Source organism: Lithobates pipiens, unplaced genomic scaffold, assembly GCF_037356315.1.
Source record: "Lithobates pipiens isolate NorthernLeopardFrog02 unplaced genomic scaffold, aLitPip1_a1.2 Scaffold_17, whole genome shotgun sequence".
Taxonomy (NCBI): domain Eukaryota; kingdom Metazoa; phylum Chordata; class Amphibia; order Anura; family Ranidae; genus Lithobates; species Lithobates pipiens.
Genome location: NW_027507755.1, coordinates 17399225 through 17411435, shown reverse-complemented (window position 1 = coordinate 17411435; position 12211 = coordinate 17399225). Strand labels below are relative to the sequence as shown.

At 42.3% G+C, this 12211-nt stretch overlaps 1 protein-coding gene across 1 annotated transcript in view; it reads left to right on the top strand.

Moving 5' to 3' along the window:
• TMEM135 (transmembrane protein 135) overlaps window positions 1-12211 on the top strand; it is a 473935-nt gene that overhangs the window by 53327 nt on the left and 408397 nt on the right. The window contains exon 2 of the mRNA XM_077485022.1: window positions 4155-4282. Coding sequence (XP_077341148.1) covers window positions 4155-4282 — 128 coding nt within the window. The remainder of the gene's footprint in view (window positions 1-4154; window positions 4283-12211) is intronic.

Here is a 12211-nt window from a genome sequence, read left to right as displayed (position 1 = left end):
CGATGGCATTTGCAACACCACCCATGGCTTGCATTTGGCCAATTCAGCAGGAGTCTGCTGAAATTTGAGCCATCTATAAGGGACCTTAGGGGCAGATTGGTTTATAAGTGCCTACAATGTACACATAAGCCTTATTAGCAGAAAAGGACCAACTACTAACTGACACATAAATATTTCCTCCCCTTTTCATCCTATGGCCCTGCCTGTCCTTTATCACAAATTGCTGTCTACTTTGTAATGTAGGGGACCAACAATGGGGATGAATTGAATAGCACAGTGGCATCACTCGTTGGCATCCACTGTTCTCTCCCTTGTCATGGGAGGAGAAGAGTCCAGTGCTCTGTCCATTGTTGAGGGGAAGAAGAGTCCAGTGCTGTGTACATTGTCGAGGCGAAGAAGATTCCAGTGCCCCATCTATTGTCAAAGTGGAAGAAGAGTTTACTGCAATATTCATTCTTGAGGGGGAAAGGAGTCCACTGCTCTATATCCATCATTGAGGGGAAGAAGAGTCCAGTGCTCTATACATTCTCAAAGGGAGAGAAGAGTCCAGTACTCTATCCATTGTCAAAGGGAAGAAGAAGAGTCTTCTGCTCCATCCAATGTTGAAGAGGAATAGGAGTCTACTGCACTATCCATTGTTGGGGGGGGGGGGCAAAGAGTCCACTGCTCTATCTATTATTGAGGGGGAGACTAGTTTACTGCTCTATCCATTGTTGAGAGGAAGAAGATTCCACTGCTTTATCAGTTTTCAAGATGGAGAATTGTCCGGTGCTCTATTCATTACTGAGAGGAAGAAGAGTCCACTGCACTATTCATTGTCGAGAAGGAGAAGAATCTAGTGCAGTATCCATTGTCGAGGAGAAGAGTCCAGTGTAGTATCACTTGTTGAGGAGGAGAGTTTAGTGCAGTATAACTTGTCGACAGGAATTAGAATGTCTTCCTACCAACTTGTAGTAGCTGTTCCGGAAAAGGGAGAAGATCCAAAGCTTTGTGGTCACATGGTTGGATGTAGGGAAAAAGTTAAGCCTGATCCGCTCTTTGTTTCTTTTCTCCGTTCAACCCAGCAAGTTGAATGAAAAAAACCTGAGGTCGCTCAGGAGGATCTCACTGTACTAACTATGCAATGTTAGTACAGCGATCTCCCACTGAGTTATTGTGTTCTGATAGGGGGGACTGTCCCCCCGCCAGAACACACCGATCAAAGGCTTGCAGCCATTGGCTGCAAGAGCTGATTGGTTGCTGATCAGCTGCTGTTTTTCCAGCATGCCCACTTGACGGAAGCCGGACAGGCTGCTTTACACACAGGCCGAATGTCAACTGGTTTTTGTTGAACCAGCTGATATTCAGCCTGTGTGTACAAGGCTTTAGTGAGGATTTTTTTGCCTAAATGAAGGGAACGCATTAAGGAAAAAAAAACGGTTATGCCGTGCGTACACACGACCGGTTTTCCCGTCGGAGTAAACTCCGAAGGTTTTTCTGACGGAGTTCCACTGAAACTGTCTTGCGTACACACGATCACACCAAAGTCCGATCGTTAAGAATGTGGTGATGTACAACACGTACGACAGGACTAGAAAAAGGGAGTTCAATAACCAGTAGCCAATAGCCTCTGTCTCATACTTGCCTTGTTTTGCTGATAGGAATTTGTTCCGTTGGAAATATTTAACACATGTTCTATTTCTAGGTCCGTCAGCATTTTTGTAAGAAAAAAGTCAGATGACGCATACACATGATCGGAATATACGATGAAAAGCTTCTGTCTGACTTTTTCTGTCGGACATTCCGCTCGTGTGTACATGGCATTAGGCTTTAGAACAACTTTAACCCTTTTATGCCTAAGCTTATTTCTGACATTTGTTGCTTACAAGCTAAAATCTGTATTTGTTGCTGGAAAATTACTTAGAACCCCCAAACATATATATTTCTAGCAGAGACCCTAGAGAATAAAATTGCAATTTATGCAATATTTTATGCCACAAGGTATTTGCGCATCGGTCTTTCAAATGCAATTTTTGGGGAAAAAAAGACACTTTCATGAATAATAATAAAAAAAAACGAGTCAGTAAAGTTAGCTCATATGTCTTGTATAATGTGAAAGATGATGTTACTCCGAGTAAATCGATACCTAACATGTCATGCTTTGAAATTGCACACACTTGTGGAATGGCGACAAACTATAGTATATAAATATCTCCATAGGCGACACATAAAAAAAAATGTATCAGTTACCAGGTTGCAGAGGAGGTACTTTGCTAGAATTATAGCTCTCACTCTGACGATTGGGGCCATACCTGAAGTGTGTGATTTGAACACAGTTTTCATATGCTAGCGTAACTTATGCATGCATCTCCGTGAACACGCGGGGAGAGGGGCGCTTTAAAATGTATTTATTTTTCTTATGCATTTTTTTTTTAAATTGTCACTTTAAAAAATACAATTCTGATCACTTTTATTGCTGTCACAAAGAATGTAAACATCCCTTGTGACAGTAATAGGTTGTGACAGGTACTCTTTAGGGAGGGATTGGGGTCTAAAAGACCCCCAATCCCTCCTTTGCACGTAAAAGTATTCAGATCGGCAAAATTGGCGATTCTGAACACTGTCATTTTTTTAGAATCGGCGCCATTGGCAGCCGAGTAAACCGGAAGTGACGTTGTGACGTCACTTCCGTTTTTTACATAGGAGACTCGAACAAAGCTGTTTCCAGCTTCGTTCGTCTCGGTCTAGCCAGCGGAAGCACCGGATGTGGATCGGGTCTCCCAGTGGAACGAGAGGCCCGGGAAGAGCGGCAGGAGAGGGAGAGTCCCCTCCCGCTCCTTTAGATGACAGCCAATTGGCTTTTAGTCGCATCGGTTGTTATCACTAAAAAGCCAAACCGCTGGCTCTAAAAAACAAAACAAAAAAAAAAGGGTACAGCTGCAGGCATCACCCCGGTATAACCCCTTCAAGCCGAGAACGGAAATTTGCATACAGTCAGCGCTAAGGTGTTAAAGATCTTTAACTCTTTTGTTAATTTGTACTGTTTACATATTTTAAAATTAGTTGAAGATATTTATCTCAATTTGGTTGCAAATGTGGTTATACAGTTAGGTCCATATATTTGGACACTGGAACAATTTTCATACTTTTGGCTCTGTATGCCACCAGAATAAAACAAAAAGGAAACCATCCAAATGCAGTGCAGACTTTTTTAGCTTTAATTCCAGGGGTTGAACATAAATGTCACGTACAAATTTTAGGAAGTGCAACTATTTTTATACACAGCCCCCCATTTTCAGGGGCTCAAATGTAATTGGACAAATGAATGTAATCATAAATAAAATGTTATTTTATTTATATTTTGTTAAGAATCCTTTACTGGCAATGACTGCCTGAAGTCGGGAAGACCGTCGGACCTAGTCCGTCGAAAAGTCAGGTCGTGTGTACGTGGCATTAGAGCCTAAAGTGGCTCTTGGTGAACAGACAGAGAGAGGAGAGGGCATTATCCAAGTGCAATATTAATAGTGAAAGACAATTGGCAACTTATACAAACAAGTAAAAAAAAACTCACTCATCAATAAGGTAGTAATCTTCAGCATAGCAGAACACCTTGGTGCAAGCAAACACACTAGGTGGGCTGGTGGGTAACATGTAGAGCCAAGAAGACACACCAGGGCACATCAGACTGAGGTCAGTAACATACAGGCAGTATTAGGGGCATGTAAATTAGCAACTCGCATGGTGCATTTTTTAATATCACTTTGGTCAGCAGCTGTCTGTAACATGTGGAGCATGGAGTCTCTTGTAAAACTTGCAGCCTTGTCCACAAGTAGGGCCCAAATCCCGGCTGTGATGGAGGAAGCAGAAACCAAAAAGATGGAAGCCGTACGCCCTTGGAATGCAGAACAGACTGGAAGTGGTGTCAGAGGGTTGGGGCTACATGTTTTAAGGCCACCCAAGCCTCTTTCTCAAGCCAAAAGGTTTTGGCTTGAGAAAGAGTCTGCTTGAGATTTGAACTGCTATAGCTTTATTTTTAAAGCTGTAACTCTTAGGCTTTTTTTGTATATTCGGAAAATGTGATGAGGATCCTGGTAGAATTAGTGTTGATCTTTTTCTTCCATGTCTAGTCCTACTAATACTCTTTTTTTTTTTTTTTTTTTTGCCTTCTGATTCAGGCAGCCGCACTCCTGCGGAGGAGAAAACTTGATTACTACATGCACAGATTACTACCTGAACTCCTGCGCTCCACGTCTTTTTTAACCGCCAACGGAAGCCTCTACATTGCCTTCTTCTGTATACTAAGGTCAGTATGTACATTTTCGCCCTGTGCTGTGAAAGTGCCTTCATGCCAAGGAGAGGGCTGATGTTGATAGAAGCATGTTAATGTAATGTAATGTGTAAGGTAAGCAGAGGCTATGGTTCATTGCAGCAGTTCAGGCAGAGCTGAATTAAGAAAGAAAGGAGCAGCTTTTACCTCCTACCCCCAGGGCCGCTGATAGGGCAGTACAGCCAGCCCTACTGTACCGGGCCCGGCCAGCAGGGGGGCCCAGACAACTTTATTCTTCAGCTTTGGTAAAAGCACTTTGCCCAGGTGAAAGCATCTGTCAGGTAGGCTGTATGGGGCCCCCATGATTTCTAACAGCAGCCCTGCGCTACCCCTATACTTTTTATTGACCCTTATAAGGAGTGCAGTAGGGACCAGGAACCTGCAATGTTTAGGTGTGTCATTCAAAGTAGATGGAACAGCAACACACCACATGGTTTTTCATGCACTGTGATAAATGCCAATAAATTCATATATTTACAACTTACTGGTTCTAAATGTGCAATAATTTTGTTTGGGCCAGCATAAAGCAAACTTTTAGTTGGCCTAATTAGGTTTGCTTTAAGCCCTCCTTCCCAGCAGCATATACTTACCTTTTGTTTACCCTCCTGCTGCTCCATTTATAACTAGGAGCTAAAAAAAACAAAACACCTCATATGACAGATCCAGGCCTATCCACTTATACACAGGGAGTCCACATTCCTTCTTAAGGTGAAACTTTGCCTATAACAGTTTGATAACAATCAATGTTCTTTAAAAAAAGAACATATGTTCCACATTAATAATTATGCTACCGAAATTGGTGTTTGCTGTAAATTGCCTCCAGCCTTGCTCTTGTTTTTTCTTGTTGGAGGCCGCAGTTTTCTTAAGACTCAGAACAGTCACTTCCTTATTAGAAACTCTTCTCCTCTCCTTGGTCTTAAAAACTATTTGTCACTTTCTTCAATTAAATTATATACATTTCGAGCCTTGATTGTACGTCTTTGCTCAGATAGAGAAAAAGGCTGACCGAGGCTTTAAGCAAGACATAGTTGATGCAATTTTCTTCCTTGCAATGCTTTCCCACAGCGCTATTGTGTTCCGCTGGCGGGGAGCTCAATGAACACTGTTGGTGGCTGTACCCGCTGGCAGTAATCGCATACAGAAAATATGACAGTCTGGTTGTGCTGGAGTCAGTTGATGGGTCAATTGAATATTGGCCAGTCCCTACTGGAACAGGTTGAGATTCAATCCAACTATGCCCAGCTGTACAGTGCTGAAGTTCACAGACTACCCATGAGGGAGTATAGAGAGAATAGGGAGATTAGATAAGATATACAGCCTGTAAGGTTTATTTGTGTCTCCCTGGCAGCAGACTTTGTCCTTTCACCTCTCCTGCTTTTCTTTTCTCCCTCCCTAATTTGTGTTCCCTAAGCACATTCTCTCTCCTTCCTGTTGCTTTTTTCTGCCTTCAGCAGCAGTATATATTAAAGTGATAGTAAAGTCTTGTTTTTCTTTTGTTTAAAAATAACAAACATGTTATACTTACTAGCTCTGTGCAGTGGTTTTGCACAGAGCAGCCCAAATCCTCCTCTTCTCGAGTTCCCTGCCAGCGCTCCTGGCCCCTCCCTCCTGTCGAGTGCCCCTACAGCAAGCAGCTTGTTACGGGGCACCCGAGCCAAGCGGCTGTTCTGTGTGTCCATTCAGATATGGAGCTGCGGCTCAGCCTTGCCCCCTCTCTTAATTGGCTCACTGACTTTGACAGCAGCCTCTCTGTCTCAGCCAATTAGGGGGGAGAGTCCCAGACAGCCGAGACACTCATGCAACATTGCTGGATCGAGATGGGGCTCGGGTAAGTATTGGGGGGCTGAGGGGGATTGCTGCACACACAAGGGTTTTTTTTTATCTTAAAGCATAGAATGCATTAAGATAAAAAAAAAACCTTCTGCTTTAGAACCACTTTAAAGCTGTCAGCTGATCGGCCTCTAGTGGGTTTGATTTTAGGCACAGTGCCAAGAATGGAGAGCAACTGAGCATGTGCAGAGAAGGGTGAGAGTGTATTACTGAATTTTAAACAGTATAGGCACTTATTTTTAATGTTTTACATATAACTGCAAAAGGGGCCGGACTGAAGTGATCTATCAGGACTTCTATTTTCTGACTAAAGTTCCACTTTAACCGCCCCCAATACATATACTGTGGCAGGGTGGCCTTTTAGAGCAAAATCGTGTACCTGTACGTAATATTTTCTTTAGGGTCTGGGGCACGTGCATATTGGTAGCACTGATAGGTGACACCGATTGCCAGCACTGACTGGCATCGCTAATGGCCACTGATTGGTGGCACTTGGTGCCACTGGTGGGCACTGATAGCTGGCATTGGTGGGTACTTATTGGTGACACTTTTTTTCTTTATTGTAATCAGGGCACTGATGATCAGTGCCCCGAGTACATTTCTACATATCCCCCTGTGAGGAGATGCAACTGATCCACTCTCCTCTCCTCACTCGGCAGGAGCGGCTGTTCTGGGATGCCGTCATAAGACGGCATCCCAGAACGAGAGTTGCACTGCTCCGCTGTCATTTGACGGTGGGCAGCAAGCAGTTAAAGAGGAACTGCAGTCTGCTCACATAATTTGTAATAAAAACATATTTGCCATTCTGAAGCTTCCCTCCAATCACTTTGCATATTATTATATATATACTGTGATTCTGTACTTGCCAAATATGCTGCAGAAATCTCCCTCCACTGAGTCTGGCTGCAGCCATTTTAACTGTGGGCAGCTGAAGCTGCTGTCTTTTCACCTGGATTTACACAGAGGCACACCTCCAGCTCTGCAGCTCTCATTGGCCCTCTTATGACTCATCCACCCCCCGTTCCTGGCAAAGTCTCACGAGAGAGCTGTGCATGATGTCATAAGCCTAGGCTAATGACCCAGACATTAAACAGGAAGGGGGCTGTATAAGGTATTTACAGGCAGAAAATAAATGTTTTACTATCCAAAGTTAAAACAAGGGCAGAAAGTTTAATAGATGGAAAGATGAAAAAATTACTAAATTTCCGCTTTTAAGAAAAAGCGAGGAAATGTTTTGAAGGACCCTCGTACTATTAGAGGATGAATCTGGCACATATCATCAGACTCAAACTTAGAAAGACCTAAAACACTTTTTTTTGCAGATTTTCAGACAGAACTGTAATATAATATTATGTATGATGGACTCCCTTGTTCATAGGGAAGTGGCGTGATGCAAACTGCTGTCACTTATCCCGGCCATATGTGAACACGTTTTTCCTTCGAAAATGTTTGTTTTAGGAGAATTTGTTTGATTTTCTAATTGTTTGTGGAGTTAAAACAACATTCGTTTTCAACCACAGTGACAGGAAAATTCCCCGGAGCAGAATAGAAAACTTTTCTCGACTGAAAGAATTTTCGCACATTGTATATGGGTTTCATTCAGAAAATGTATTCATTTTAAAATTGAATGTTAAAAGTAAGTGTAATTTTCAAACAACATTTGTCCATTTTATCAAATATTTGTTACAAGAATATGAATATTTTTGTCCAAAAATAGATACATGTGTGGCCAGCATAAGACATTTAGTATCAGAAGCGCCTTCCTAGATTGTAAGCTCTAATGAGCAGGGCTCTCTGATTCCTCCTGTATTGAATTGTATTGTAAGTGTACTGTCTGCCTTCATGTTGTAGTGCAGTGCAAACTATTGGTGCTATATAAATCCTGAATAATTATAATAATAAATAATAATAAAGTGCTGTGTAAACTGTAGGGCTGGGGAAAAAATCGGTTGAGAGGTCAAATCGATTCAAAATTTAAGCAAATCGTTTTTGTTTTTTTCACCACCGCGCCGGTCCTGAGGTGCTGCGGGCAGGAGTTCTTGGGCAAGGTCGCGGCTTCGGCCTAGTCCGCGAGGCCGGACGCCACGGTCTAGGCCGAAGCCTCGCTTAAAAACTCCTGCCCTCAGCTCCTCAGGACCAGCACGGTGTCCATCAAGAAAAAAACTTGGTTCGAATCGTGAATCGAGTTTATTTTTTATTTTCTTAAACGTATATATATATATTTTTTTTTTTACAAAATCGCCCAGCTCTAGTAAACTATTGGCGCTATGTAAATCCTACATAATAATTTTTCACCTGAGATCCAACATCCACTGAATCCTGGATCGACCCTTTGTTAGATCTACAACATTCTAAAAGCTACCCATGAAAAATAGATTTTTGTTTGTGACTCCCCATGGGTAATCTGTCTGTAAATGGCGTATTTTAGCTGCGGTTTTAGTATTTGCAGATGCATGTGATCTTCCAGTAAGGAGACAGTGTGAGCGGATCTGTGTCTCAGTATTTCAACACTGACTGGCGTGTTTCTCAATACGGCCATAAACAAACACATCTGAGAATTATACTGAGCAGACTCTTCCGAGTCATAACAATCAATTACAAGGATGTTAGGTTACAGTTCACGCACAAGAGACAAGATCGGGAAAAAACGGCAGAAATGTAACAATCCTACAAATAATGGACAATTACAGGAAAGGACCTGAAATGGCGTAATGACCAATGTGTGCCATGGATGATAGAAGTCACTTGCAGATAAGCCGTGGCTTATTTGTCTCTTTGCCAGAACAAACCTCCAACCATATACTACACTACATTTAAAGTATAACTCCATTTAAAACGCTTATTTTTAGATAGGTTTTGTTCCTTCCCACCCTTTGTCAAAATGTTTTTGCCATGTGTGGATGATATACTTTCCTTGTTTTCCTAACTTATGGGTGACAGTGTTGACTAAAGGAAAACCTTTGACCCAAGAATACAATGACAATAAAAAAGGAGGATGGGGAAATGCTAGAACCTCTGTGTTTTTCATATTCCCAGTGTAGATTGCCCATCGCCAGGGGCAGACTGACCATTGGGCCACTCGGGCACTGCCCGAGGGCCCTGAGCCACAAGGGGGCCCCCATCAGGGTTGCCAGCCTCAGTAAACCAGGGACAGTATGTAAAAAGCTATGTTTTTTTTTTTTTTTTTTACATCTGTCTCTGAAATGTCCCTTACCGACATCCTTTTGGGCTAAAAATGTTGAGATTATAGCTGCTCCACCTCTCCAGTACCTTCTCAGTCAATAGAAACATGTCTGTGTATACTGTGTGTACATGTGATTGTATACTGTGTGGCCCCATAATCTCGGATTGCCTGGGGGCCCCATAATCTCCTATTGCCTGGGGCCCCATGAGTTGTCAGTCCGCCCTTGCCCATCGCTTCTTGTCCCAGTGACCCCATTGTTCACAGACAGAAATAAAAACCCGACCGAAGATTATACTCTTCCACATTTACACAAAACTAAAATAAAATGTTGTGGATGGAGTTACATTGAATCCATATGGGTTCTCTAATCAATCCATAATTCAACATACAGTATATGTGTAGATAGTGCTAAAGAAATGGTAAATTCTTATACATAACTGTAGAATAGAGAAATAAAAGACATGTCCAACCAATAGGTGGTGACATTCAAAGCCAAATCAGTTGTTCTCAAAGTACAAATCTAATTATGAAGAGATTGGAGGATTCAAGTGAATGGATAAATGGAGGCAACTACAAGGACAGGAGGGAAGAAATACACAGAACCCCCTGTGGTTCACATGAATGCCAATGCGGTTTCAATTTGGTGCGTGAAACGCACAGGAATCCCTGCATTTCCCACAACGCATATACAGTGACTTGAAAAAAGTATTCACACCCCTTGGTTGTAACATTTTTGTCATGTTACAATCAGTGTTAATTCCGTCGACTAAAACATTTTAGTCGACTAAATGAATACTATTTTAGTTGACTAAAATACAACTAAACCTAAAACAATTGAGATGACTAAAATACGACTAAACCTAAAATATCATTTTTAGTCAAGAGACTAAAATGGGACTAAAATTAAAATGGCATTTTAGGCAAAAGGCTAAGACTAAAACTAAATTTGAAATTTGACTTCAAAATTAACACTGGCCTTTAGTGCATGTTCATACCTCAACACCTTAAATAATAACATGAGATTTTTCTCTCCCGCAGTATATCATTTGTAGTTTGGAAATTGTAGAGAAATGTTAATGCATTACAATTTAATTACACCCATTCAATTTCAGACGACTAAAATTAGTTTTAGTCAACTAAAATGTACTGGAGATTTAGTCGACTAAATACGACTAAAACAATTGCAGAAGACTAAAATGGGACTAAAACGAAAATGCCGTTTTAGTCCTAAGACTCGAAATTTGCTGCCAAAATTAACACTGGTTACAACCAAAAATGTTAAATGTATTTTATTGGGATTTTATGTTATAGACCAGGCTTCTCCAAACTTTTTAAGCAAAGTACCAGTTTACTGTCCTTCAGGCTTCAGGGGGGCCAGGCTGGGCCTGTGGGAGTAGAAAACTCCCCAAAATAAGTGCCCATCATTGGTATAATTGGCAGAAATAGTGCCCCATTGATGGTGTCAGTAGGGGGGGTGATGCCCCATCATTGGTGTCAATTGGTGAAATAGTGCCCCAAGGGTCAGATACAGACAAGCAAAGGGCCACATCCAGCCCCCGGGCCACAGTTTGGAGACCACTGTCATAGACCAACTCAAAGTGGCACATAATTGTGAAGTGAAAGGAAAATGATAAATGGTTTTCAAAAGTTTTTTTACAAAGAAATATGTGAAAAGTTTGGCGTGCATTTGTATTCCGCCTCCCCTGAGTCAATATTTTGTAGAACCGCCTTTTACTGCAATTACAGCTGCAAGCTTTTTGGGGATGTCTCTACCAGCTTTGCACATCTAGAGAGTCACATTTGTGCCCATTCTTCTTCTTTGCAAAATAGCTCAAGCTCTGTCAGATTGGATGGAGATCGTCTGTGAACAGCATTTTCCAAGTCTTGCCACAGATTCTCAATTGGATTTAGGTCTGGACTTTGACTGGGCCATTCTAACGTGCTTTGCTTTGATCTAAACCATTCCATTGTAGCTCTGGTTGTTTGTTTAGGGTCGTTGTCCTGCTGGATGTTGAACCTCTGCCCCAGTCTCAAGTTTTTTGCAGACTTTAGCTGGTTTTCTTCTAAGATTGCCCTTTATTTGTCTCCATCCATCTTCTCATCAACTCTGACTAGCTTCCCTGTCCCTGCTGAAGAAAAGCATCCCCATAACATGATGCTGCCACCACCATGTTTCACAGTGGATATGGTGTGTTCAGGGTGATGTGTAGCGTTAGTTTTCTGCCATGCATATCGTTTTGCTTTTAGGCAAAAAAGTTCAATTTTGGTCTCATCTGACCACAGATCACCTTCTTCCACATGTTTGCTGTGTTTACATGGCTTCTTGCAAACTGCAAATGGGATGACTTATGGCTTTCTTTAAACAATGACTTTCTTCTTGACACTCTTCCATAAAGGCCAGATTTGTGGAGTACATGACTAATAATTGTCCTGTGGACAGATTCTCCCACCTGAGCTGTGGATTTCTGCAGCTCCTCCAGAGTTACCATGGGCCTCTTGGCTGCTTCTCTGATAAAAGTGATTCTAAGGGCCGGTTCACACTGCGGCGCGAGGCGAGGCGACACGGCTCGCCCCGCCTCGCTCCCGCAAGTCGTCCCCATTGAGTACAATGGAACCGTTCTGAGAGGAGCGACTCGAGTCGCTCCGACTCAGAAAAAAGGTTCCTGTACTACTTCGGGGCGACTTCGGGGGCGACTTGCATTGACTTCTATGCAGAAGTCCTCTGCAAGTCGCCCCTGACCCCCCCTGCAAGTCGCGGCGAGGAAGTCGGAGACGCCTCGCCGCGGCTCGCAGTGTGAACCGGCCCTAAAGCTTTGTTTTATACTTTTTTTTTTTTGTTGTTGTTTTTTTCAATAACAAGCATGTTATACTTACCTCCTCTGTGCCAGGGT